The sequence below is a fragment of the Atheta coriaria genome, unplaced genomic scaffold, assembly GCF_025399875.1.
Source record: "Atheta coriaria isolate IRGN ID8LTWV9N9 unplaced genomic scaffold, Caltech_Dcor_3.1 hic_scaffold_6_pilon, whole genome shotgun sequence".
Classification (NCBI taxonomy): domain Eukaryota; kingdom Metazoa; phylum Arthropoda; class Insecta; order Coleoptera; family Staphylinidae; genus Dalotia; species Dalotia coriaria.
Genome location: NW_027045448.1, coordinates 5655662 through 5682828, shown reverse-complemented (window position 1 = coordinate 5682828; position 27167 = coordinate 5655662). Strand labels below are relative to the sequence as shown.

At 38.7% G+C, this 27167-nt stretch overlaps 1 protein-coding gene across 1 annotated transcript; it reads right to left on the bottom strand.

Moving 5' to 3' along the window:
* Window positions 1-320: 320 nt before the first annotated feature.
* Window positions 321-27036, bottom strand: LOC135794601 (tyrosine-protein kinase-like otk). Its single transcript, XM_065305934.1, is given in 13 exon segments — window positions 321-2586; window positions 2646-2810; window positions 2877-3004; window positions 3060-3207; window positions 3274-3345; window positions 3348-3536; window positions 3649-4257; window positions 4332-4468; window positions 4529-4834; window positions 4976-5099; window positions 22828-22986; window positions 23057-23206; window positions 26656-27036. Coding segments are annotated over 13 exon segments (3309 nt in total). The 5' UTR covers window positions 26708-27036; the 3' UTR covers window positions 321-1516.
* Window positions 27037-27167: the final 131 nt, after the last annotated feature.

Below are 27167 nucleotides of genomic sequence, written 5' to 3'. Positions count from 1 at the left end.
GGGTTTCTTTTTGTTATATAACTATTTGATAAACTTTATAACACAAGTACATTCTTTTCACATCTTAAACCTGCAGAATGTGCTCTGTGTCATTTTAAACATAAAGCAATTAGATTAGAGATCTTTTTACATCATTCGCACCTTTTTAATTTTGAAACCCTCACAGTACTCTACAATGCTCCCTTATCCTTTTAAAAAGTATGTAATTTGATGCTACAGAGGATTCTGAGCATTCTAAACAAGGTTTTCTAAATTTCAGAATGAGTACTTATCATTTTGGGGATTTCCTGTTGGTTTGGGGAATGCAAACACTTACAAAATCGATATTAATCATTTAATATCAGTTTAGAATACATATCACATAGGATAATTATGCATAATCATATATAAAAATTGTACAATACCAATCTTATACTCTTGCGATGCGTTATCATCGCCACTCGCCGTCGTTACAAATTAATACATAATATAAAAAGCTACAGCTAGAATTCCTTATTTATGGACAGATCATATGATACATAGTCAAAGTCATGTTTATAGAATATCTTATATGAAAATTCGTTTCGTTTACATTCCTCCCCTAAAATAACGTTCAATAAATATTTCATACTTATTCGCTCACTAACTAATTAAAACCTCGCTTAATTAAAAGAAAACCTATATAGACACAAAGTTTACAATGTGAAATTGCATCTGAAAGAAGGTGTGTATCAGTAAAGAAGTAAATATTGCTATGTTGAGATTATCGTCCAGTAACAAATCTTTACACAAAAAAGAGACCTTAGAAAGCAAGTAGAGTAATTGAAACGAACACGTTTCGGCGTATTTCGTTATCATCTTACGTAAACTATATAAAATCAGCGTATGCGTTACATTCTACACGTACTTTTACGATTTTATTTGACATACTTTTGGCAGTGCTTAGCATGGCATACAAAAATGTACAAAGTATTAACTAACGTCAGCTCCCTCATCACTTACACTTAATTAATGCATCGGAGTAAATAGTTTCAAGTACGTCTTTCGTCGTGATATGCGCGTGTAATAAATAAATACCTCAAATTCGTGAATTATTTGAAGGTCCGTTGATTATTCGAATGTGATATGTACAAATAGTTGCTATATGTACACAATGTTCTTGTCTGGGAAGTATAAAAAGCAAGAGTGGTCGAAAAATTCCTCGAAAAGTACAGATTACAAATACGGTCAACATGCATAGAAAAGACAATGGGCTTCGATACATTAGACTTCGTTGAAAAATACGTTTAAGGCGTTGGGTAATTGTTTAGCATCAAGCTTGGCGATTATAATTTCATCTTCATCATCATGATCCACTCCATAAAATTCGTAAACGATTCAAACAACGACTTTTCCTAAACAAATTCGACTCCGCTCTGCACTGGATTCTTTTGCTTCGCTATGAAAACGTCGATAAACGCGTTTATGTGGCACTTATCTAATAAATAAATTTGGTTTATCAATGACTAATAATAGAAACACGCAGACGCGTGCTTATTTACATGGATTTCAAGATCTCCCCGATCGCCTCGGCGACGTGAGCAAACGTTGGTCGACTCTGTGGATCTACAGCTAAACAGGTCTCCTGGAGCTTTAAGAGATCCTCAGGAGTGTCCTTGTGGAACTTCCACTCTAACGATTTCTCTTTCAACTTTGTTAGGAAACTATTGTCGTTCATTTTGGGGAAGGGAAGTTCTCCTTTGTTGAAAACTTCGCCGATAACGACACCGAAAGAATAAACATCACTTTTCGTTGAGTTTTCATCCTCGTAGACAGCTTCATATGGCATCCATCGTAGCGGTATGATGTGATTAGCATGCTTACAATACTCCTGACTGTAAGGATCTCGCGTAAGTCGCGGTAAACCAACTTTAACCAATAGTTTTGACGTGATGAGACAGTTACGTGCGGCCAAATCGCGGTGAATCAATCGATGATTGGATAGGAAGTCCATTGCGGTGGCTATCTGATGAAGAGTAGCAATGTTCTGCACTGGCGTCAAACTGGGCGGATTGTCGTTCTGTGTCGCCACAAGGAATTGTTTCAAGTCGCCCCAATCAGTATATTCGAGAATCATAAAATGTGGTTCTTGCTCTCGGCACAATCCGATCAGTTTAGTCACATTGCGATGACTAAATTTCGAGAACATATCGATTTCTCGTTTAAATTCAGCCAAACTGTTCTCGTCCTTTGTGTGTTTCAGCGATTTTACCATCACAATGATATCCTTATCATCCTTTTCCTTGTCTTTGTTGTCATCGGGGTTTGAATTGCGCTTTTCACCGGCAACAGAGCTCTTTAAAACTTTAGCAGTCATTATGTCGCCGAATTCTCCTCGTCCAATTAGTTTCGTCTCCTTTAGATTAGATCTAGAATATGCGATTTTATCGTAACTGGACTTTGACTTTTTCGAGTGCCCGGAACTTTGCGAGTGCGTCGTTTCAGCACCGTCGCTCTTTTGTCCCTCTTTGTGCGCGTCTCCATTTTCAAGCTTTGAAGGTCCTGCAATATGGCCGTTGGCAGTGTCCTTCAATTCTGTAGGATCAGCTTCACCATTTTCAGTTTTTGCTGTTACAAAAACACAAAATTTAATACACATAGTTAAAAAGTTTTGGAAATGAACTTACCGTCCGTTATTGGTAATTTTCTCGCCTTCCTTCGATATCTGCACCACACCATAAGTCCCACCACCAGTATAATATATGCGGCGGCCACTGACATCGTGATAAGCACCGCCTTCGTGACAGTAGAGCCTTCGGCATTCAGATTGTTCGGGAAGAAACCGTCTCTGGCTGCAAAATACAAGTGTGTGTCACGCAACGCGCTCCCAAGAAATAATCCAACGCTTTTTTACTCACGGTGAACAATCAACCTGACTTCCTTGCGATTCAAGCCGGCGCTGCTGCCGGCTGTGCATCCGTAATTGTTCTCATCCTCTTTGCGCACATCTTTTATCTGCAGTGTACCGTTGGCGAGCACCTCAAATCTAAAAACAACACATTGTTACTAACCGTGCGATTGAACCAAAGAAATTGACGAACCGTGACGTATTGAAATCGTTCATTTTTAGATTCTTGTCCCATTGTATCGTGGGTTTCGGATCGCCCTCAACGACGCAGTCTATCATCACCGACGCACCTTCGTGCGCTTCGGTCGGATTCTTTGGCAGAATGCTGAATTTGGGCGCAACTGCAAGAAACAATTCAATTTTTATAGTGAATGTCAATATTAGTGGCTACCACAGTATCAACTTACCCACTACATCAATGTCAACTGTAACATTTATAGTTCCCTGGCTATTACTGGCTGCACAGAGGTATTTCCCTTGTCGTCGCTTTGCACTCCGTTGAAATGAAGCGTGCCGTTCATATCCGTGATATGATTTGGTAAACTCTGTGTTCCCAACTTTTCCCAATGCACCAATGGTGGAGGCGTGCCTTGAGCTTTGCAATGCATCTTTGCCATGCTATTCAATTCCAATTTTTTATTTACGGGTGCTGGGGCAAATTTTAATTGCTCTGAAAACAATTTAAGCCATTTTATAAAAGAAATCTTCTTTTGATGGTTTTACAAATACTATTACTTCCTTAAACGTGCTTATAATAAGACTATTATATGTTGTTTACATACCTATGACAGAAATAGTTGCTGGTTTAGAAATAACAGTCTCGAAACCAGTCGTGTGAACCTCACAATTGTACTCGCCGCGATCCGAAGTCTTCGTCGCTGTGAGAATCAGAGTACCGTTGTGCTTAAAGGTCCGCAGTCGCTGATGGTTCGCGCTTTCATTCTCATAGTCATGCCTTATCGTTTTGCCATCTTTGCGCCATTTTATTGTCGTATAATCCGGCGACTTTGCATCAACATGGCAGGTTAACGTAGACATTTCGTTTTCTTCGACTGTTAAACTCTCCGGATGCGATATAATCACTGCTTTCGTCGTAACAATCAACTCGAAGCCTTTGTCTGTCTTTCCGGCGATATTCTCAGCAACGCACGTGTACGTTCCAGCGAATTCCGGCTTGACTTTTTCAAATATCAATCGCCCGTCATCGTCCACCTTCACATCACCACTATCCGAGACCGTGTGCCCATTGGGATTCAACCAAAACTTTTTGGCCCGTGGGCGACTATTGGGTTCCAAGCAAGTCTGCTGAAACATGGTATCCTCGCCAATGATAACCACCCCATTGGGCGGCAACGCCGGTTCAAAACTACTCTCGGATAACTCGTGCAGATCTGCAACGAGAACACGATAAACGTTAATTCGCTTGTTTTATGTTACGCTTGGATTAAATGTGCTGGAGACTTACGTGCAATGTGTAATTCGGCGGTGTAACTTTGAGGCACTTCAGTTGATTCACCTTTGACGCCGATGCAATTATACAAACCACGGTCTGAGTCTCGCACGTCCGTAATTTCCAGGGTTCCATTCGCATGAACCTTAATTCTGAAAGTTGGTTAAATTTAGTAGCGCCACCATCTTGAAAATGTCTCAAATCCAACCAACCTGTTATCACTCTCCAAAGGACCCGAATCTTTGAAATACCACTCGATAACGTCAGCCTTTTGATAGGTGCAGTCGAAGAAGGCGGTGCCGCCTTTCTTCACCAGTTGATTTCTGGGCACCACCTGTATCAGCGCCGTCTGATCGCTGGCCACGGCAAGAGCGAAATTCTTTGTACTGTGCACGGTGCCGGCCTCATTCTGCGCGGTGCAGCGATAAATTCCATTCACCGTCGAGTTCACGTTCTTTATGTGCAGGCGCTTCTTCTTAATCTCAAAGTGCTCTGACTTTGTCAGTCGATAAGCATTTCTGAAGATATACACAAAGAAAAAAAAATCTAATTATACATAGACTCGTTAAATACCTACACATCAAAACTAGGATTCGATTTGGTGATTTCGTTTAGATTACTGATTCTACACGGAGATAAACTTAAAGTGCGCAAAATACCTTAACCACTCGTAGTGCACGGCTCCGGAAGCTTCGTCGTGACACCGCAGAATCACCTCACCTCCTGCGGTTATGTAGGAAGCAGATTCGGGTGATTGCAGCTGCACTGATGCTTCTTCAATCCCTGCAAGAAAAAAGAAATACCACATGAAATGAGTAATTACGCAAGATTAACAGCGAGCACGAGCATAAAATCGGATATTATACGGTGTAGCTTCGTTTTATGTTCGTTGCATCTTTAAATGAATGTACAGTCACATTCTTTAAAGATAAACCAGTTCTCATAAGATTTATATTCCTTTTATATGAAGAATGCTACTTTTATAGCGTATATATAGGTTTTAAATAAAATTTCTAAAAGATTTTGCAACTTTAAGACATTTTTTCAATCTTGTGCTTTTAATGTCCCAAAATGCAACAAAATCAACTTTAAAACTAGTTAAAACAACTCAATCTAGTTTGTGACATGCAGGTGTACATTTTATGCACAACTATATCACAATTAATAGGCCTAAGGAGACATTAATTGGATATCACATAAATTGCTAACGTTATGTAATGTTTCAGTGAAGTGTTGCAAGTTTGACAGGAAAAATATGTATTCTTTCATTTTATCTATCGACAGTTTAAGTTTATACTATCTCCCAGCGCATAGCCAACGATATTGCGGCGTTTTTGTTTATTTGGATTGCCAATAAAAAGCACAAGACGTTGGCCGCGCTTTCATATGCCAACCGGCTTAGGTTGTTCTTCGGCTTCACCTCTCTATACGAACACGTATAATGCCCGCATCCATTATGTACGTGAACGGTACGAGCGTTTTGTTGAAGTTTTGTATTTTGCATTTACAAGGAGATCAATGTAAGACAAACTCGTACTTTGTAACAATTGTGAAATGTTTGCCGTGGAATGTTTCCTACCATTAAATGTATTTATTAAAATCTATTTATGTCTGAATCTAACGTTTCATAAATAATACGATATTTTTTCACTGCTGGATTTGTGGTGTAATATATAACAAAAACTATTTCATAAATCTGTTTCTCGACACCCAAAACAATAAACATCAATGTCCGTTAGAATGTTAGAAAACAGATGTTACATATTATCACATCTGCCATCTTTAAATTACAACCACGCAAGTAATTTGTTTTCGCTTCTTTTTTTCCCTTGTAGTCTTTTCCTTCGCCTGGAAGCAGCGTTCATGCATTTGTTTCGCCTCTTAGGTGCCCTTTGCTCATGGCAGTCAACTTTCACTCCGGCCTCCTACAAGATGGAAAAAGGATCGCCCGGTCTCGAAGGATTTCCTTCACACACACGAAGTCGGACAGCTTTATTATAACCCGAAATATTGCGTTAGTCTCAGTGGCTTTGCGACGCCAGTCCCGCATAAACTGCGCACGTTTTTTTGCCATCATTTTTCTTTCGCGCACGGCTTTAGTTTTAGCCTAAATATAAAATAAAAACGAGATGGTGCACGTGCCGAAATTTGTATTCCGCTCAAATGTTGGCCACCTAATTTTCGTTGTGCGGATGAAACATGGAATTAATGTAAAATTCGCGATGTTTCACGCGCTCTTTCCGGACGTTAACGGATGAATAATAATAACTCAGCACTCGACACGCGCTTATTTTACAACTTCTACTCGACGAGTTAATGAATTATTAAACGCCAGTGATGAAATTTTAATTTACAGCCAAAAAAGCGAGCATTTTTTGAAAATGTATAACCTTATGATTGTAATATACTGGGTTCGGATCAGCGGGGCGATAAAGCGTGTCAAAAGGGATGAAAAAGCGAGCACTCTCGATTTATTATTTATCGGACGCGATTCCTTAAACGTCGTGCCTTCGGTCCTTTTTTCGCGTCCTGTAAATTACGGTCGCCTTTAGTGTTTTACGTCGCGTTAAATAAATGAATGGTCTCTTATGGCGAAAAGGAGATTTTTCACCATTAACCTTGTAAACCCACAAGGGTTACCTTGATACGATGCTATAAAATATCAAGATTTTCTTCAATTTAGAAAATAACATCAAAAAATATTCTGATTTTGTTTGAAAGTTCAATTTTGTGCATTTAATGATCAATTATGTAAAATGCTATATTATTAAAGTTATCACAAGCGCGCAATAGCAAAACTCGTAAAATTTGCAGATAAAAATAAATGAGTTTTTAGCGTTTGTGATTTAAAGGCAATGCGACAAGAAGCCCGCCGAAAAGTTACGTCCAATTGTTTGAAAACGTGTAAAACTCGCGTTGTCGCAAGTTATTTCGTTCGCGAGTAAATCGGTAATAAAAATATGAAATTTCCCCGGCGCTGGTTTTTATAGTTTTGCTTTGATAAACTCGTCGTTGGCGTTGGCGCGTCGGTTTTAGTTTTAGTGTGTTGATACGGTCGAAATTTTCATATAAATTCTCGTGCCGGGCGCTCGTATAAATTCGAAGTGCGGCAATGGTTGGCGGCGGTGGCGGTGGTGCTGCCGGTAGTGCAGCACTGGTGCGTCTGACTGTGCGAGCACGTGTCCGACACCCCTCTGCACGGTACACGTGCGCGTCGCCACGGCAACGGGTCGATGTTTTAGCCATAAAGTTTTATGGGCCTCGTCGCAGACGCCGCCGCCGCACGCACCGCCGTCGCGACGCTGTTACGGCCGGCCGTTACTATTGCCGTATTGTTCGGGGGGGAACGCGCGTGAACCCCCGGTATACATGTGGGTGTGTGTGTGTGTTTGTGTGTATATGCGCTTTGCACGTCTATCCTCTGTGATTCAGCAGCGACAACGACCGGGCCCCGGCAGAAAAGCCAAGATATGTCTGCGCGCCGCTCGTAAAATCCACCCAGCGTTCGACAAAAACAACCACCCCGCATCGCCGGCCGCGAACGGAAAAGAAAACAGACATGGAAATCGCTTGATTAACGCAAACAATTGCCCACCGACAAAACACTCCCTGCAATTAGCCGTAAACCAACACAAAATTCGAAGCTTCAATATTTTCACAATCAGCTGTCACCAATAAGTAAAATTAAATATTTGACGAAAGCGACTTTTATCTCGAAATGGAATTGAATTAGGGGATATTTTTAACCGGCTTTTAAATACTCGAAAATATTCGTGTGATAAACAAATATTAGCCGAGACTTCAAACACACACAGAGAACACGCAGCATTTAACGACATAAAAGCATTTTTCTTCGGCGGCGCGGTTTTTGTTAGTTCGGAGCGTTTATTTATAAGAGCGAGACTATTTACCATTAAGTCGCCGCGGCGCGCATCGCCTCACACATCCTGTCTAAACACACTGTTTGTATATCTGTTAACTTCTTTGAGCACGCTGGAAAAGGGTTCCGAGGGAAGAGTAGTACACAGAAGCACGCAACCGGGCATGACACGGATCAGCGGCCCGCACAAAGCACAGCGAAACACACATTGCTGTGAACTGTGCTGTAAAACCCAAAACAGCAATACCTTCATTTGCAGCTTTTACAAAATTTCACGCCATAGGAATGTGAAAATTAAATTTTTATTCCAAAACCTGTAAAATATTCTTGGCTTGAAAATGAAACAAGTTGCGTTTAGCAGTTGCAAGTATTTGACTGATGTGTGTCTGAGGGGCTTATTAAAACAGCATAAAACATGTTGCTGGCTTTCAACATGGCTTCAAGCCTTGCGTGAATAAACTAACATGCGTGTACAGTGATGAGGCGTGGATTGAGACGCGTCCGCTGATTAAACACTTAAAAAACTGATTAATCTGGCATCGACGCCGAAGGAAAGCTATAAATACGCGTGCAACGCGTCAAAATTTTCAATTATTTATTTTCCTTCAGCGTAATATCTACAGCATGTTACATCGTTGCTTGTTTTACTTCGAAGAGATCAATATTTAGAACAAAAACGTCGTGTTTTATTTTTTGCTGTTTTAGGTGAAATTCCGGATATGTCCACAAATGTCACCCGGAAACTGTTTCCGGCTGCTGCGCGATTCGCAAGGAATCCAAGCGTCGCGTTTGGCATTCATAGTGGAGACTAGTCTGAATGCAAATTAGCATCTTAGTGGAAGTATTCCCTTAACCTTAGAATATCAATGCAGTGCGATAAAACCGACAGCAAAAAAGAGGTTCCTTTGGCGGGATTTGCATTCGCTACATTTTCAACAAACCGAAATATTCTAAAGATCTCTAAGGGTCAAAGACGAAAGTCAAAAGCATTTCTTTTATTTCGTTACTTCGCCAAACACACTTCTTGTTTATATTGCGAGGCGAAGAAAAAAAATCTTTTAACTTACAGTTACACTTACAGATTGGGCCCAAAGGTTCTACAAAAAGCAGAGCAACGTGTTTTCTTAAACGTGTTATCACCATAACTTTTCTTCACCCTGCGCTCGAGGTGTTCGCGCTGTGAAGAAGTAAAAGTCTGGTGGAACTATAAAGGGATTCACAACAGTAACATTTCTATCTCGGGCAAAAACGTATTACCACGCATTGCTTAGCGCAAATCCGAGACTAGGTATGCGTGTCTTCCTGTCTTCCTTCAGCGCCGGCTAAAACGCCCTCGCGCTGTTCAATATTGCGAAAGCAGGGCGTGTGAAAACACGACGTAAATTTCGGAAACTCTCTGGCACTTATTACCAATAAAGAGGAGAAGTGAGCGATAAAAGCGTTACGCGTAAAACTCTACGTCGGAATATTGCCAGCCGCACAGCAGCGGCAAATGTCCTCCAACTTAGAAATTGTGCGAAACAGTAATTTCGAATTAATCGAATTAATACAACATGCGCTCGCAGTAGAAGAAATCACAACAAATTTATCATCCGGAAAAAGAGTAAAAAGTTAATTACAAAATTACCAAACTCTAGGGTAGGAGAAATAATTAGTGCGTAGGTTTAATTCATCTGGCTCAGGCGCTTAGACTTACATTCCGTCAGGATTTGACGCCCTCTTGAAACAAGTTAATGCTTCAAACCCTCACGAATCATGATGAAACTCTAAGGGTAATCACAAGTTCAATGACGTCTCTCATTACGACATGGATCGTATTTAGACGGAAAATTTAACATAAATTAACGAAAAAAATACTAAATCACTTAAATTAAGCCAGAAAACAGCGAAAAAATGTTAATTAACGTAGAAAACGGGAAAATAAACGGCATTCTTCAACCTCGAAAACGTCTCGAAATTCAATATTTATCAAAAGACATAAAATAAGTGCATTTATCAGCGCATGCGATCCGGCAATGTCATTAGTGTGGGATATCTTATTAAATACAGCTCACGTACAAACGGCACGTACTCGACTCGAACACTCAAGTTGTGTTCTCCTCCTGAATGATATTCATGTCGTATTCCTCGTCCGATTGCTGTCAGGCTGAAGTGAAGCAGACAACAGACGCGCGTCTTTTTATAACGCGCATCATGAAAAACTGCGCTCGGCTCCACGAAAATGTATCGCAAAGAATATAGGAAGAAGAAGGTTGAAAGGGCAAAAGAGTAGCAAGCCTTAAAAGGGCAAAAAAATTCTATATATATTCGCTGATATTGACTGATAGGTCTCAAGAAGGCTACAACGAATATTGAAATTGATAAAACGATAAAAAATTCGCAAAAATTCCTCGCTCCCTCAAGTATTTCAGTTATTAAAATGTACCCGTGCAGTTTTAAAACACGTACCGATATTTGACATCCGACGCGTGTTATTTCCAGCGAAAAGCTTGTCGGACGCATGCTTTTGTGAATTGTTCTTTGTTGAGAGAACGGACGATTCCACGAAGAAGCTAATAGATTTTCCAGTAGGCAAATTTGCCACGGCGCGCACACGACGGCGATGCGTATAAAGTAATCAATCAATGTTTATTGCTCGTAAAAGTGAACGGACGTCTATGTACCCACATTCTGAGGACTCACTGAATTTCAATTATTCTTTTGTGCGTATGCAGAAAACAAGAAAAAGAATCTAATAAACATGCAATATACTGTTGTGTAATATGCTAGCGTGCGCATGCGTATTACTTGCATACACGGTAAACCTAACCTCACAAATCCCCTTCCATAGAGGTTAATTGTATTCGTAGGCACTTATATAGCGCAAAATTTGAAACTCGTAAACCATCCCGTCAGTTATGCGTGCGAATGGCTGCGAGTGTAATTTAGCCGGCTAATAATGTAATCATTAACTCGGCGATATTTATTCGCGACTGGGTTTACGCTGCTGCGCTCCATTGCATCGGCGTCGAACCTCGGAGCTAATATCTAACACAACATAACGGCGCCACCATTATCATACGTTTAAGCTGATGCTAATGTCCGTTTTGCGAACTTTGCATATACACTGTCTTTAGCTGATACCACATCATTGCCGGCATGGTGAGAAAGCCGCGGCACTTGTTATAGCTAATGGCATTACGGATATTGCTTTATAAGAGCCTTCGAGCCTCCGTTTTCGTACACAACGCGATAATAGCGCATTGCGTTAAGTGTCCGATAATGAACAGGAAGGAAAATAAGCTATTTAATTTTGCGCATATTCAAACCGCTTAAACTTATAACTTACTTGCAATTGTGAAATAATTTTCTAATTAAAAAAACGCGAAAATAAGTATTAGAAGATCGAAATTTTTTTCAACCCCTATTTTACGACCTCTGTAATATATTTTTGTAACAAAAAGTAGCCTATGTTCATTTCCCATATTCAATTTATCTGTACACCAAAATTCATCAAAATTGAATCAGTGGTTTAGGCGTGAAATAGAAACAAATATACTTTCGCATTTAAAATATTAGTATAAATTCTAAATACGTGAGCGCAAAACATAGTCCGTACAATGTGCACTTTGGTGCGTATACTAATTAAAATTTTAATTATTCTAGTTCATAAAATAAATAATTTTCTACATCTATGTTATCCTTATCGGGATTATACATCTCTGCAATATTCTCTTATACTCTGGAGGAATTAGCTCGGGCAAACAACGTTTCGCGCTTCGTTTTTATCGCCGCAACTTGGGAACGACTCATTTTCCGCTACTTGCAGCCAACATCCGTTCCTTTTTTTATATCCCTTACCACTATCGCCCCGTATGAAACAGCACAAACTCCACGCTGGCGTCGTCGTAAACTAGAATGCGAGTATAGTTATCGGAACGTTTTTATGTCGCTAATAAAAACCCCGAGCGCACGAATTTCACCCTTTTCATTGTAATCCACCCCGACCGAACACAAGATCCTGCTGGCGGAGAGTGTTTGTTTGATTCCTAAATGGCGACGCACGCACACGACCGGGTGAACAAGCACAATGAGTGCGCGAGCGCGGAAAACTCAACGTTTTCCAGCATGCGGCGCCGCCATTGTACGCGCCGGCTACTTAGCGCAGATTGCGATACCTGCAACGCGAAAAGTGCCGAATGAGGAGAGAGTAAGTGTAAATAGGTTGCAATAAAGCCACCCCTTTATGTGCCACTATAGGTATTGTGGTGAATAAGTGATTGGGTCTTGAGAATCCAAGCACGGTAATAGCTATGCAGTGTTAATGCACATATTGCGTTGCTGTAACAACACAGTCAAACAATTTAAATGTTTATATTAAATATTTATTGTGAATGTGTTTTAGTCACGCGCAATTCGCATTTGCTTTCTGATCCTGCCGATTTAATATATGACGAATAAATGTAGTGCAGACATTCGTGACTTAATGATGATATTTTCATCCATCGTTTTCATGCACGAAATGCAATTTGTAATTTCAGAAAAGTCAAATAAAACAAACACGATGAAAATACTTACTCGTAAAATTTCAGCTTCAAAGGTACAAAAGTTTTAAATAGGGTTATTATTATTATTGCTACTCGTAGTGCAAGTGCGCCTGTGAATTTGTAGATTTTATGATTATTTTATTACCAAGAGGTGGTGCACAAAAGCCAGCAGGTTTATTACGTGCCCTTTAATTATTATTACTTTGGTTTTTACCGAAATTAATTTTAGTTTCTATTATTAAAATTAATTATGCTAAAATAATAATTAATTATTCAGGAACTAATTAATTTAAAAGACTAATTTCTGTGGAAATCTTTTTGGCATTAAATTAGTTATTAAATCTGAAATAATAATTGTTATTATTATTTCTAATCAAAAGTTACAGCAAAATGTTCAAATTTTTATAAAACCTAAACTTTAATTATTTATAACCTTTGGTTGTATAATGCAATCAAGGATATTTTCTACAGTTTAATTCAGAATTTAATTCAAAACAAGTATCTGAAAGAATCAAAATATTTCCATGAATAGTTTTCGTGTAATTAAACAAAAACTATAACAAATGCACTTATCGTCGCCCTCATACATACGCCAACTTGATTTTGATTTTTTCTTTGAACTCCATTAGGTCGGTCGCCTGTGAGGAATCGTGAGAACGCAGATCAATCGCCGAAGGTTTAATAATGGCTCGCCGCGTTCGCCAGCCGAAGAACTGGCACTAATCAAACTCGCGCCCCGATGAAAGTATAAATACGACGCGCGGCTCATGCGAGGAGTCTTGCCGCTTTATTGTGCGCTGCCACGAAGGCGAAATAAGCGTAGTGGTGCACGGAGGTGAATTGCGCATTGTGCCGCGGCATTGTCGATTCGCATTCCGCGTTGAATGCGCGCTTTTAATTCATCGTAAACGCGCGCACACATTTAATATCGCGCCGCGTGCTCGGCGTGTAAACGCTGCAAAGTGGATTTACACACGTGATTCGCGCCGGTGCAATTCTGCAATAAGCAATGAATTAAAACGCGGACGCGCGTCGAACTCACTGCACTCAGCGCCCGTCCAGGACAAATTTGACTTTGACTGGACGAATCACATCGGTGGTAATAATTCAAAAATTTCAAAATTAAACATCCATTGTTCTCGACGCCTTTTCCACACGTCCACAATTTAACTTTCATTAAATCATAAGTTTTTATGCAAATATTTAAAGAATATTTCTCACCAACTTTTAAAATATAGACTTAATTAAATTTCTAAGAACGTACTCGTAAAAATGCGCAAAAATAAAAAAAAAGTTATAACATAAATCCCCTCTGCCTGCGTTGGTTGATGAAGTCGCCGCGTTTATATTTCCGACCGTAAAATATCGCCATAATGTCTATAATATAAAAATCCACCCCCGGCGCCCAAACGTTCTATTATTTCATTTAATCAAGCGCGTATGGTTAAACGCCCTGAGTTCCTTTTTTCCAGGCACTTCGTGTTCAGTTAATGATATTAGTTAGCTGCTTTTCGCATCGATGGCGAATTTCGGGGCAGTACTCATCCTTTGCCAAGGCTCGCAGTTGAAACGCCAACGTTAGGTTAGCGCTTCACCCCTCGCTTCAATATATTTCTAATTCGTGACATTTATGGGCCGCGTTAGTTAACCGCCAGCCGGGTTCGTCGCTTTCCGCCCAACGGGCATAACGTCGAAATAGTAGCGCTTATTTCGGTTGCAGGGACGAAATAAATACGCGCTTAACATACGAGTGTTGGCCAAAGGGGCGGGGAGCGGTGGTGAATCATCACGATCGACATAAAAGTAAAACTGCCATGATTTGAGACTTTAGACGAAATAAAAACCGAGTTTAATAAAATTTTCTACTAAAATGACTTTGCGCTAATAAATTTAAACGAGTTTAGGGGTGGCAGTGGTCTTTTTATTAGCACGTGCCGTAATTTCCCCCAGCGCGCTGGAAACTACTGAATTTAATAAAAATGTTACACCCAGGGATGAATATTTCGCATTAACGCGCATATTTTAGAATTAAAAAAATAAATTTCTGTGTTTTTTGTGTAACACGTCACATTAATTGCAATTTAACGTGTACGGCTGTATAAGTTATGACTGTGCAAATCGTGTTTTCATTTTTTATTTAGCCGAAATATTAGATACGCCCTGCTTAAATAGAAATCTATCGAATCAATAATACGGCAATCATTTTTTGCGCGTCGTTTTTTTCGTGCGGCAGCCTTTTTTCTAGCCCGCTTATTTTATTTTATCCGTTTGCCTACACGGAATATTATTCGCAAGAGTCGCGCAAGAGGGCATCGACGAGTAGCCATTCTTCAGGCAGATCACGTACGAAACTTGGCGTTTTTTCCAGTTCTTTCGTTGCGTTTCGTTTCTAAGCATCGATTGCTTCTAAGATACCAGGAATGGCAGTCGAATGCGAACGCGACTCTGATGCTGAATAGGTGAAGCAGGAGAACATCGTGCTTTTGTTTTTACAAAAAATCAATAAAATGAGAAATTTTTCAAACTACCCATAAGAATTAATAAGAATATACTTTGCTATACCAGATTAAAAAGAAATCTACCGCCAAATCCAAGTTTTAATAAAATTGCATCAAAAACCGCGGTAATAGTTTAAGATTTATTTAATTACTCGAAAATTATTTAAGGTAATACTTATGATAATTTCAGAAATAGATTTTAAATTCTGCATCAAATTGTTCTAAAATTTTATCAATTGTATAATTTCTTAATTAGTTATCAACAATTAAAGTTGACGATTGCAATTTAACCAGCTTATCTGATAGAGAATAGTCCGTAGATTAAAACGCTGCGATGCGATCCTAATTATCTCGTTTAGTTTACAAGATATTCGCGATTGAAAAAAATGGGCAAAAATTGAAAAATGTCACTTTTTAGTACTTTTAGTCGCGTTTTTTGATCTTTTACTATTGGAAATATAATTATTTTATATTTTTATCTGATAGAGAATTTACCAGTCTTTCATAATCAGCAATTCCTTGGTTACTATCGCTTTTAGTTTAAGAAATATTAATTATGTAAAAATCGTCGATAAAAATTATCAAGCACCCCCCTTCGCAATTTTTTTTTAAGAATTAAAATTTTATCTCTCAGATTTCTGTTTTAACTAGCCTATCTTATAGAAAATAGTCCGTAGATTAAGACGCTGCGATCAGATCCTAATTATCTCTTTTAGTTTACGAGATATTCGCGATTGAAAAAAATTGACTAAAATTGAAAAATGTCACTTTTTAGCACTTTTAGTGGCGTTTTTTGACATTCTACTGCTGGAAATATAATTATTTTATATTTTTATCTGATAGAGAATTTTCCAATCTTCGATTCAATTCAATCTTCAAATTTCTGGTTGCTATCTCTTTCTTTCTTTCTTGCCTATTTTTTTCTTTAACCAACAGGTGTTTACATTTTAATTAAATTAACAATTACTACCTTTAAAAGGAGATACAAGTAGTAATAACGACATACTAAAGTATTTTTTAAATGTAATTAGCCATTTGGCTAATTTCCCAGAAAAAAGATTTGTTTGACCAATTAGCAAGAAATAAGCGCAATTATCTGCACAAATACCTAGTTGCAGAAGTAACAATGCATTGTAGGTTTGTTTTCCGTGCAAAGCTGAAACTGCTATTAATTACGTACAATATGTTTAATTGCATTGAACGTGTTTACACGCCTTTCCATCGCTGAGCGTATTTATCCTGTGTCGAAGCAAAAGCACAAATTCAAACATGATGCCTACCCACATCATCACTAATCACTTGAATTTATTGTTGCTCACACACGTGTCAAAATAATCATTTTGTTTAGACACAATGTGGGTAATTATTATCGCTAGACAAAAACTAATTTGTTAAATTCTTGCCTAAGTATAGCTCCGAACACACTTCAAGACCGAAGTTAGACAAAGTTGTGGGTTTAGTATAATGCGTGAGCCACCCCAAGAAGTGATCTCGAAAGTTATGCTCTCAAACGACTTATAAATATCTATTTCGAAACTAAACAAGCGTAACACAAGCGTCTCCTTGCGTCTGACGAGGGATGGCTATATCTCTACGCATTCTGAACGCACATTCAGCCAGAAGGGCCGGGGAGTACCTTTTGCCCTTTTCGAAAATGCGCACGGCCCCCTTTTCGTCGGATGACTCACAAAAGCGCCGTTATCGTGGATTAGTTTTGGCCCACGCCGTGCAAAACCAAAAAAGGTTTCTCCACATCCCCACAGTCAAACTAGAGTTATAGACATTTTCGTAGACCCATCAAATTTTCAGAGGATAAAATAATAATAAAAATGCCTAAAATTTCATCGTTTTGCCTCAATTATTGATTAATGTAAAGTGAAAGAAATTTGCATTTATGCACCAAAGAAGATGTAACCTGATATGAAATGAATAAAAGCTCGGATGTAATGCGGGAGGCTTGTGGGGGTCGAAGGGGCGAAAGCTCGATGACACGAGCAGACCTACCCCTATAAACTCCAACGGCGTATTCACATTATCGAATTAGTTTCACGTTTATGACATTACAGTGAAATTATTGTATAAACACCCTGCACAAATTGCACTCTAACCATACACAACCAATTTCCTCTGCTGATTTTAAAATTTAAAGCACGAAATGGAATTGGACTGGACCGTTTCGTTTGATCCAGACGGCGAAATCAAACAAGAAAAGATTTTTGGCATTTGTCGGCGCACATACGACGAAAACCGAAAAACTAGTCGAAATAAATAAAGACACGAGCAAAAAAAGACAAATACCCTATGTCGGTCCAAGCAAACGGAAATCATGTTTAAATCAAAAGCGGAGACGAACGAGTTCTTTCTTGCGATGGCCTTGTACTGCAAACGGGCGAGCTTTCCAGGGAAAAAATTCTCTTTTGTTTTCGATGCAGCATGTCGAATGGTATTTGTATTGTTCAACTTTTTGCTTGATTCGCTCTCTTCACTCAAGACTCAACCAGCACACAAGCCAAAAGAACGACTTGCGACTGAAAAATAAAATATAATTTAAAATTTATCCACGCTTACCTACCCGATGGAATAAGTTCATAAGCTGCGCAAATTAACCGAATACGTTAATAACCAGCGCGCCGGGGAAAATAAAAGAGCGTGCGTCGTAATTTTATTGTATATATTAACAGCAATTTCTGCGTTTACGAGCGTGGATTTTGCGCGCGAGCACTTTTAATATTGACTTTTAATGCCGAGAATGCACCTCTCGCGGGCGCTCAACGAAAATAAAACCCTTTTAATTATTCCTGGCAAGCGACGACCTCCGACGCGCAAATACCCATCCTGCAGCGCAGGTTGAACGTCGAACAGGTTTCAAATTTCTTTCAACGACTCTTCGTCAAGCTAAATAAAAAACCTGCACGTTGATAAATTTAACTTTGAATATTTTACGAAAACTTTTGTTGCGCGAATACCTACCACATCAAACATTCATTGTTCTAAAAGTAGTTTACAAAAGAAAGACTTGCACTTAAATCGCGTCCCTCGTTTTTTATTCAGCATGTAAACTCACTAATGACGTTTTAAATTACACACAAGCCGACAACTTTATGGTATGATTTAATGAAGCCAATTACACTACGCTCCGGCGCACCGGACAGAGTTACTGCACCGCCGCCATCGCCATTCGGCACAATTCGACGACGGATTGTTACATCTACGTGCGCATATTTTTAGTTTCGTGATATTTTATTTTATTATTTTCTCAGTCGTCTCCACACGAGTTATGCCTTCATTAGTCGAAGTGAATCTTGATTACAGACTTTCAACTATAAAACTTGCATTAAAAAATATGCAAATTACAAAAGAGCATTGACCTGTTAATTAATAAAAAATAAATAAAAACAAAACATTTTTTTAAATTAAATTTTGTTGCGGTGAATTTAAATGGAATTTTTGATTTACATTGACGAAAAATGTCAAGAAAACCACGTATATTCATGATGCATCGACGAGACGCGTCAATTCCATGGTAATTTCAGCGAAAACTGAATGCGAATTCTTATACACGTGATGTAGTGGAAGACACTTCACTCTTCACTCGGCGCGCAGCGACGACAAAAAGCGTCGCCGGCGAAGAGGTTCCGACGTTCCAAGTCAACTCTCGCTGCGAGCACAAGCGAGCACAGGAACTCGAGTAGAAAATTACGGTGGGAATCAAGTCCGCGATGCACAGAAAATACATCATATACGCGGGGCCGAGCACAAGCGCACACAAATTGTACTCCTCTGCTGCTCGGTACTCACCGATGAGAACGCGGATTGCGTTCCTGCGCCAGCGTCTGATTTTCGAATTGTGTGTTCGAAAACCGGATGTACAGTTAAGTTACGATCGAAATGGAACTCAAACTTTAATCAAACATAAAAGACCAGACCATATGTTGATTTATTATTTTTTAGCGTAGTAAATTTCCCCGCGTGGCATATGGCCAAACAGAGTGAATTTAAAATGTGAAGTTAAAAATGCATGACTTTCATTCACATCAAACGTTCATTCTTCTTTTCAGCTTGCAAACAAAAACGTGCCTAATAAACACACCTCGATAGCATCTACATTCGACGTCGAATCCCATTTCGAAAAGTGCGTTTTCGTGCGCGAGCAGGTGCGTGACTTCAATTGAATATTACGATCGTGCGCAGCCCAATCAAACGCGTTTTGTGCGATAAAAAAACATTTCCAATCAAATCAAAATCATATTCGAGCATAACAAATATTTGTATAAATATATAACGAATGTGTGTGCCTTTGGTTTTTTTTATATCTGGTTATTGACGTTGTTTACATGATGATGGTGTGAGATGATGTCTAGGGCGTCGGGGGCGTCCTGGGGTGGTTTGTTTAGGACCCCGACGCGTCATACTCACTCGTATATTTTGATTACACGCGATAATTTAGTCGCGCCAACAGTGCCAACACGGCCAAACACACACACATTTCCACCCGGCGGGTCGTAAAAGAAGCGAAGCGGGGGTGAATCGTCCGCGAGCGCGTTTTACAGCGAAAGTGCTCGCAGTGCGTATCTTTACGAGCGCATTATTACGAGCGCGGCGGCACCACACGCACACTATTTGAGCGGGAGCAGCAGAAAGCAGATAAATGCTATATTCTTTTCACCACACCCACGCATACACAGAAATACACTGTATACCACGTGGGTGCTAAATTATCAGTCATAACTGAGTCAAAACACACCGTCAGAATTTAATCTGCTTCAGCACCTAGTAAAATTTTAACTGACGACGCCGAAACTTAAATTAACATCGTAAATTTTGTTTTAAATTAAATTTTAAGACGTAAAGTGTGAAATGACGCATAAAAATATTTGAATTAATAATTAAATGTACAAAATATTTAGTGTACGGAATGATATTAATATTTTAATGTTTCTTTTTTAAATATCTGTTTATGATTTTGCAGATTTCATAGAACTACGGCTTCCATTTATTAAAAATATGTTTTAAAGGGAAATATGCAAAAAGAAACATTTTGGCAATTTATACCTAAATATTGACGAAATTAGAATCAGCAAAGTTTTTGTCGATTTTTAATGATTTTTGATTTTTTCCACCCAGAATAGCAAAATACTTATTAACATATCGCAAAATACTATAAATACGCAACAATACTTATACCTACCTACATTTTAATTTAAAATAAAAAGTATGTTATGACTAAGTTTTCATTTCTTCCCTTCCTTGTTAGAAAGCCTTCACGTGTGTTGGTGAGTGGTGAGTGCACGGATAAGAACGTTGTTTAGTAGCAGCCTTGCTCCCGCCACAGGGTACTTACTACTTACCTACATGAATATCGAAATCGCGAGGGTGGTTTCAGGTTTGTCTAGCACTCGAGTGTCGAGCGTCGGGAGCGCACCCGAGAAGACACCCTCGTGCTCGTAAACTAGCCACCCACCCCTCCGGATATAATAAGTGTGTGTAATATGCGACAAGTAACTTCACGCGTGCTGACAACAACAAAAAAAATAAGAAAAACCTACCTATTTATTTATTAATGACTAATGATTGTTGTAGAAATATAAATATGTTAATTAAATGCAAGCATAATACGTGCCCCCTTGTTTGAACCTTCGTTTGCTTCCTTGCATGCAAGGCAAATTGTGATTACTTAGAGGGGTTTGTTCGTAAATTAAGTTGAAATTGATTGATGATGGTGTACCGCACTGACCTAACTCATCGTAAACTTCGTTATGCGACGACGATCTCGGAAACGGCTGCGACTTTCAACTTAATCATTTTAAGCGAATTAAACTCAGCCAGTTTCCATTGCGGCCACCATTCGCATAGTAATAACAGTAATGGTATTAAAGAATTACAAGGCTTAACGATGTTACCTGCCCGCGGTTCGAGAATAGACTTTGGAAGAATTTAATGTTAAATGCGGTTCTTCGCATTAATAAACTTAATGCCGACGTGTCTTCTCATAAATGCTCCAATGCAGCACCAATGGCTTCGACTTGGAGATAATTAATTTTATGTAACCAAAGAACTGAGCCGGGCATTGAGAGGAGCGACGTTATGCCATGCGCGCATATTACACATACACACGTATTGCATTGCGCGCGGACGGCGGACAGACCTGCCTTTGTGACTACACGTGTGCATTTTATGCATGCGGCCCTGAATCGGTTTTAATAAACGATTCAACGTGCCTGTATTCGACGTGCGTGAAGGAGAGCACAACGGGCGAAAGAGACGAGAAACTTTCGAAACGGTACGAAAATAATGCTGAAACGCGCCGGGGAAACAAACCCTTCTGCTTGCACAACACACGCGTGCTAAACAAACCGAGTTCTGTTCTTACATGCTTTTATTTAGTCTGCAACGAACGTTTACTTCTTTATACCACGCATGTACGTTCAATTGAACAGAATTACTTTTAAACCAGAGATAGGTACACATAAAATTTAATTTTAAACTTTATAATAATCCTACTTTACTGCCGCGGCATTAAAATTGGAATTTTATCAAAATTTTAGTAATTAAGGCTTAAGAAGTAATAAATAAATTTAAGAAATAAAAAAAATTAATTAGTTTTCGGTGTTTTCTTTTTTCCGAGTGCAATATGAGCTTTTAGATAGTCATAAATCTGATCTTGGGTGGCGGTGGCGTTCAGTGGGATACTACACGCAGGTAAAAAATAACCTCGACGATGCTCAACAAATTAATATCGTAAGTTGCGGGCATCTAAGAAAAGCTCTATTTTTCCAACCATGTTTTATCGGCTAGAGACGATTCGGACGAATCTATTCGCATCAGAGCAGTTCACAAACAGAGACGTATTTAAAACAAATTAAACAAAAGTTTAAAAAATCTTTTTTTTAATATTATCAATTTTTTTTAAATCTAATTAAAAATTACTAATTTATATTTTTATAGGCTAAAAATTATTACGGCCCTGCTAAAAAAAGATTATAAGTAACCGTCGCGACGGTCGAATCAGAAGATGATTTACCGGTTCGTCGGTTCGATATTATTTCCCAGCTTTTGACAGATTCTCGAGGCCAGCGTGGGGTCGGATCCTGATCGACCAAAATGTTTAATTTATTGCTTCGTTACAAGACAAAAACAATTTGTAAAGAAAAAAGAGGATCAGTTCTAAAGAAAAGGAAAGTCTACGATTCGATATAGACTAATTTTAATTAACGCGCGCGTTTGATGTCGGTAAATTGTGTAAACAGAACTAAAATAGAACTCACGGAGTGTTTATGATACCTCGTTGAATTCAAAAACGTGTCGGCACAAATAAATATGTAAAATGCAATTTGCACTTGCTGCAACGTTTCGCCGACTGCGCCAAACGAATATAAAATACGATACTGCAACATATGCTCGCGCTTGTAAATTGGTGGTAGCACATTGCAACGAATATAAAAATTTCCATCACTTTTCATAAATTTTTCTCTTTAAAAACGTGTTACTATAGTATTACATGCACATGCGCGTAGTGTAGTTTTAAATTTTGCCCTTGTAGCGACACTGTATGTTCTTTAACCTAATTTCTGTACTAGTTAAAAAAAAAAGAAATTTTAGGTACTTACATTCGATGTTTAGTGATGCAGAAGAACTAGTGATGGATAATCCTTTGAGATCTTTTGCAATACACGTAAAATGACCGGAATCTCGTTCACGATCAACTCGCGTGATGTGCAAATTAGACCCTTGTTGATATCGTCGTGTAGTATTAAAAATTCTTGATCCTACAGCGAAAATAAAGCAAAACGTAATTAAATAAATAAATATATTTCTTGTAGATATAAATATAATCACCATTCAATTCCCAATAGTAGGAGACACCATGATTAGGTGTCACTTCGCACGGCAGAGTAATAGATTTCCCCGTCACGACTTTGGCGTCCTTCGGCGACTGGGAGAAATAAATTTCATCCTGCGCCGTCGTGCCGCCAACCAACGCAATCGCTGCAAGTAAAAGAAGCAAATGCAATTAATTTCCCAAGAAGCATTCAAGCAATTATTTTAGATAAGTGGTGCCATCAACACTTAGAATAATTAGAAATACAAATATACAGGCTCGAAGCGTAAATCCAATAAAAACATGTGTAAAGTGAGGTGTAATTGGTTTGTCCACCCCGAAATAACAACCCTTAGTTCCGAAAACTTCGCAAAACTATAGCACACAGGCGAAAACAACGAAAGTGCAAACAAAGTCCGCAAGCTACACACAATACACGCGTAAAATAGTCGAGAGGCAAACAGAAAAAGTCCCTATCACATCGAATGAAATTGAACTCGTTGAAAACGCACATAGGGTGTGCACAGTGCACATCCAGTCACAGAGTAATGTATGTTGTGCTAGTACTCAATGATCTTCTCTACTCTTGACTCTCTCCGTGCCGGCGATGTGGCGCAGTGCGTGCGCGAGTAGCGCAGAGACGCAGAGTAGCTTCATCAACCCTTATTAGGGGACCTGACGACGCATTCAAGACCTAGGCGCGGTTTTTTTTTTTTGCTTCCTCTTCTTCTCCTTTTTTTTTGCTTTATGTACGGTACGCGGAACAACGACAAAACACTTTCGCAGTGAAAAGAAGGTTTTGCAGCAGGCAGCAGGAATTGTAAAATGTAGAATGTTGCAGTGCACGGTTAAGTATTTAGAACTCTGTGGGGAGAGATGCGCGTGTTTTATACTTTGCAGTCGTAAATTATTTTTGAGGAATTTCTTGTAAAAGCTAAAGCAACTTTTGCTTCCACGCACATTTTAATTAAATTACATCTACAACTAGAAAAGTACATGAAGAAAACAAGAAGAAATAGAAAAATTCAAGTGGAACTATGAAGCGATTCTCTCGAGACTTCATGGTGCGTTTCGCAGAGAGAGATGAAAAAGTAGCAGTTTGAGGTTGACCGATAGATCCCCGACGAGTTAATCAATTCGTCTATTTAAGGAGTTTCACTATGCATAATTAGCAATTCCAGTTACTTATTTTATTTCAAAATATAAATTTCTAAATAATTAACAAAAAGCAATTTAAAGTTGTTTCCGAAACAAATTCAACTTAAATTAAATTATTGTTTTTTTAATCTTAAATGTTGTGAAATGATTGAACTTTAACCATGTCTGCATATGGCGTTTATGTCTCTCTGAAGATTCGTTCCTTCGTTCTCTCTCGTCTAACATTGTAAGATAGAATAAATTTAGATTACGCGCAGCAACGGCACACGATTCGCTGGATCTTTCATTTTCTGGTTTTCCTGCAACGACTTCGATTCTCGCCGGTAGCACACCGTAAAAGCATTCAATATGCATGCGCAGTCTGAACTAGCGCGCAAAAGCAGCGCATGTGCTTGTGCTCGCTGCGTTCGTTGTCAAAGCTCTCAAAATATGACTACATCGAAGCCGGCGCTGAATTCGTTTGATGATTTCTCTCTAGTTTATGCTATAGCTACATCACAGGCAGCCTGCAAATAATGTATAAATGTTTATCGTGTGTGTACTCCTACGAATATTCAATTTTCATACAGCCAAGAACAAAATCAAGAGTTCAACTCGTTCAACTCTACCACGCACAGAAAATATATAAAAAACGTAAGATTTTAATTTGATGATTTAATTAATATTAATATTCGCATTTCATGTCTTCGTGTCTGATTCTTGATTTAAGATTACAGAAGTCTTATACTTTAAATGATATCAACTTGCGCATATAAAAAGTGCACCGAAAGTAAACATCCTCCTGCGTTTATGTAAAGCATATCCGGCAATTTATGGCGCGCAACAGGGGGCTCGCTTTATTATAATAATAACCAAATACATACAGAGTTACAGACATAAAGCAATGCCACTGTACGATTATTATAGGTATGTATGTACGTGCGCTGCGTCCGAGATGAAGCCGCCAGCGCACCACCCAGCGCAAGATTTAATCGGGTTAATCTTCGGAACGGTAATGAGAACCAGCGAGGACGTAAGTTCCTGCGCCGATCGGGGCTGATATTAACATCTATGCATAACTAAATTTTAATCTAGTGTTAATAACTTGTTATCTCGTATACATTGCAAGGTAATCAGATGGTATCACTAGATGCATCCTGAATACGTATTTTTAATGTGGAATATTATCAGGAGCTCGGAAAATGGCACCAATGGAGAGCTTAGAGGAGAAAAATTAAGTTTTGACTTTATTTTCACACATTGTGAAAATCACTTTGTTTTATATAGTAATTTATTTATTACTCGAAAATGGTTTGAGCAAAAACAATATTACTTTCAAAATTGGATTCTTAATTAAATTTTTTATCTCAACGTCTTAAAATGTGTACGAAAAAGATAATAATCACAGCGTAATGTTAAATTAAAGTTGGTATTGCAAAAAAAAATATTATAAGATCGTAGAAATTGGTCCGTAATTCATGATAAAACACTGTTTTCCATTAAATTCATACTAAATTTGATCTATAATTTAATACTAAACAGAATCCTGCAAAAATCATTACTGCAACTTGATTAATTCACGAGTAATTAACAAAAAACTAAATCATATGACTACAATCATCTAACAAAACTCAAACAAAACTCTATCCAAAATCGAATTTTGATACAAATCACATAAACTAATCACTCATGCGTGAATCTAGTAACGAGATAATACTGTAATGCACCCCAACGTCCGCAAGACTATCCCGCTCGCCATGCCAATTGTGCTTCTTCACTTCGTTGAATAATGTGTCATTACTCGTACATTCACAGAAATGTTCTGTACCTTCACATTCGTATGTATACATATTCCAAGAAGAAGTACGCCGATTTCGACGAAATAAAGTAGTTTCCGAAAGCAATTGGTCGTCGACACAATAGGATTCCTTTCAAATTGGACAGATGCGCCCCAATTATCAATTTTAAAAGGTTACAACAGCCACGCCGGTATAAAAAACATCATTCGTTAACAATAACATACATATAGGTGGAAGGTGCGCCTGCTTCATTCTTGACTCATCAATTTATCAAGAGTTTTTTGTATGTGAGATGTTATTAAACTTTTGGTACTGAAAGAAAATTGAACGGCGTACACTGCGATAAAGAAACGATAAATGTACGAAAGTATGTAAGTACGAGGTAATTTATGTGAAACATCTGCCATAAATATCAAGTCGTATCACCATTGGCAAATTGCACGTGCAAAACGATCATCGACATAATTACACAAAAATACTTATCGCAATTTTTCCTAATCAAAAGATGTTATTAATTTTAAGATACATTTATTTGTTTTTTTTATATTAGACGCCATTTTAAAAACTGCCCAAGCAAAAATATTCAAAATAATAATTTACCAAACCAATTTTACAAAATTTTACCAAATGATTAGAGATGATAAAATAATATTTTTTAAATTTCCAATTGGATAACTCACCTAGGAATACGCCGAAAGCGCGATGAACTAATCCACACATGTTTCCGCTCATTTCAGCAAATAACACACTGTTCAAAGAAAAAAGTCACCATAAACGTTCGACGTTTGTTTATCGCCGTTGTTCCATCGTTGTTTACATGTGGCACGCCGACAAACCACGCTTTTATTCACCGGTATTCACACGTTTCGCGTAGTTTTCTGCCAGGACAGTTCTATATTGCAAGATTCACTAATATTCACCAAGGTTTAGTAAATGAACGCGTCTTATTATGGCCTCATGCCGGTTTTGCTAATTCGTCAGAGTGCGAGACCATATGCGGCACGAAGCGCGAGGGCGAAGCATTCGCGATGCACTCGACGGGCAGCCGGCGTCTGCTCTGCTGAAACGCGAACCAAGCTGAACCCGGCGCGGCGTGAATTCCGGTTTGTAATTCAAACGTCGGGCGGCGTCGTTGGCCGCACGCCGAAGAAGTGAAGAAACGAAACAAGCAAGAACAGGGAAACATCATGTA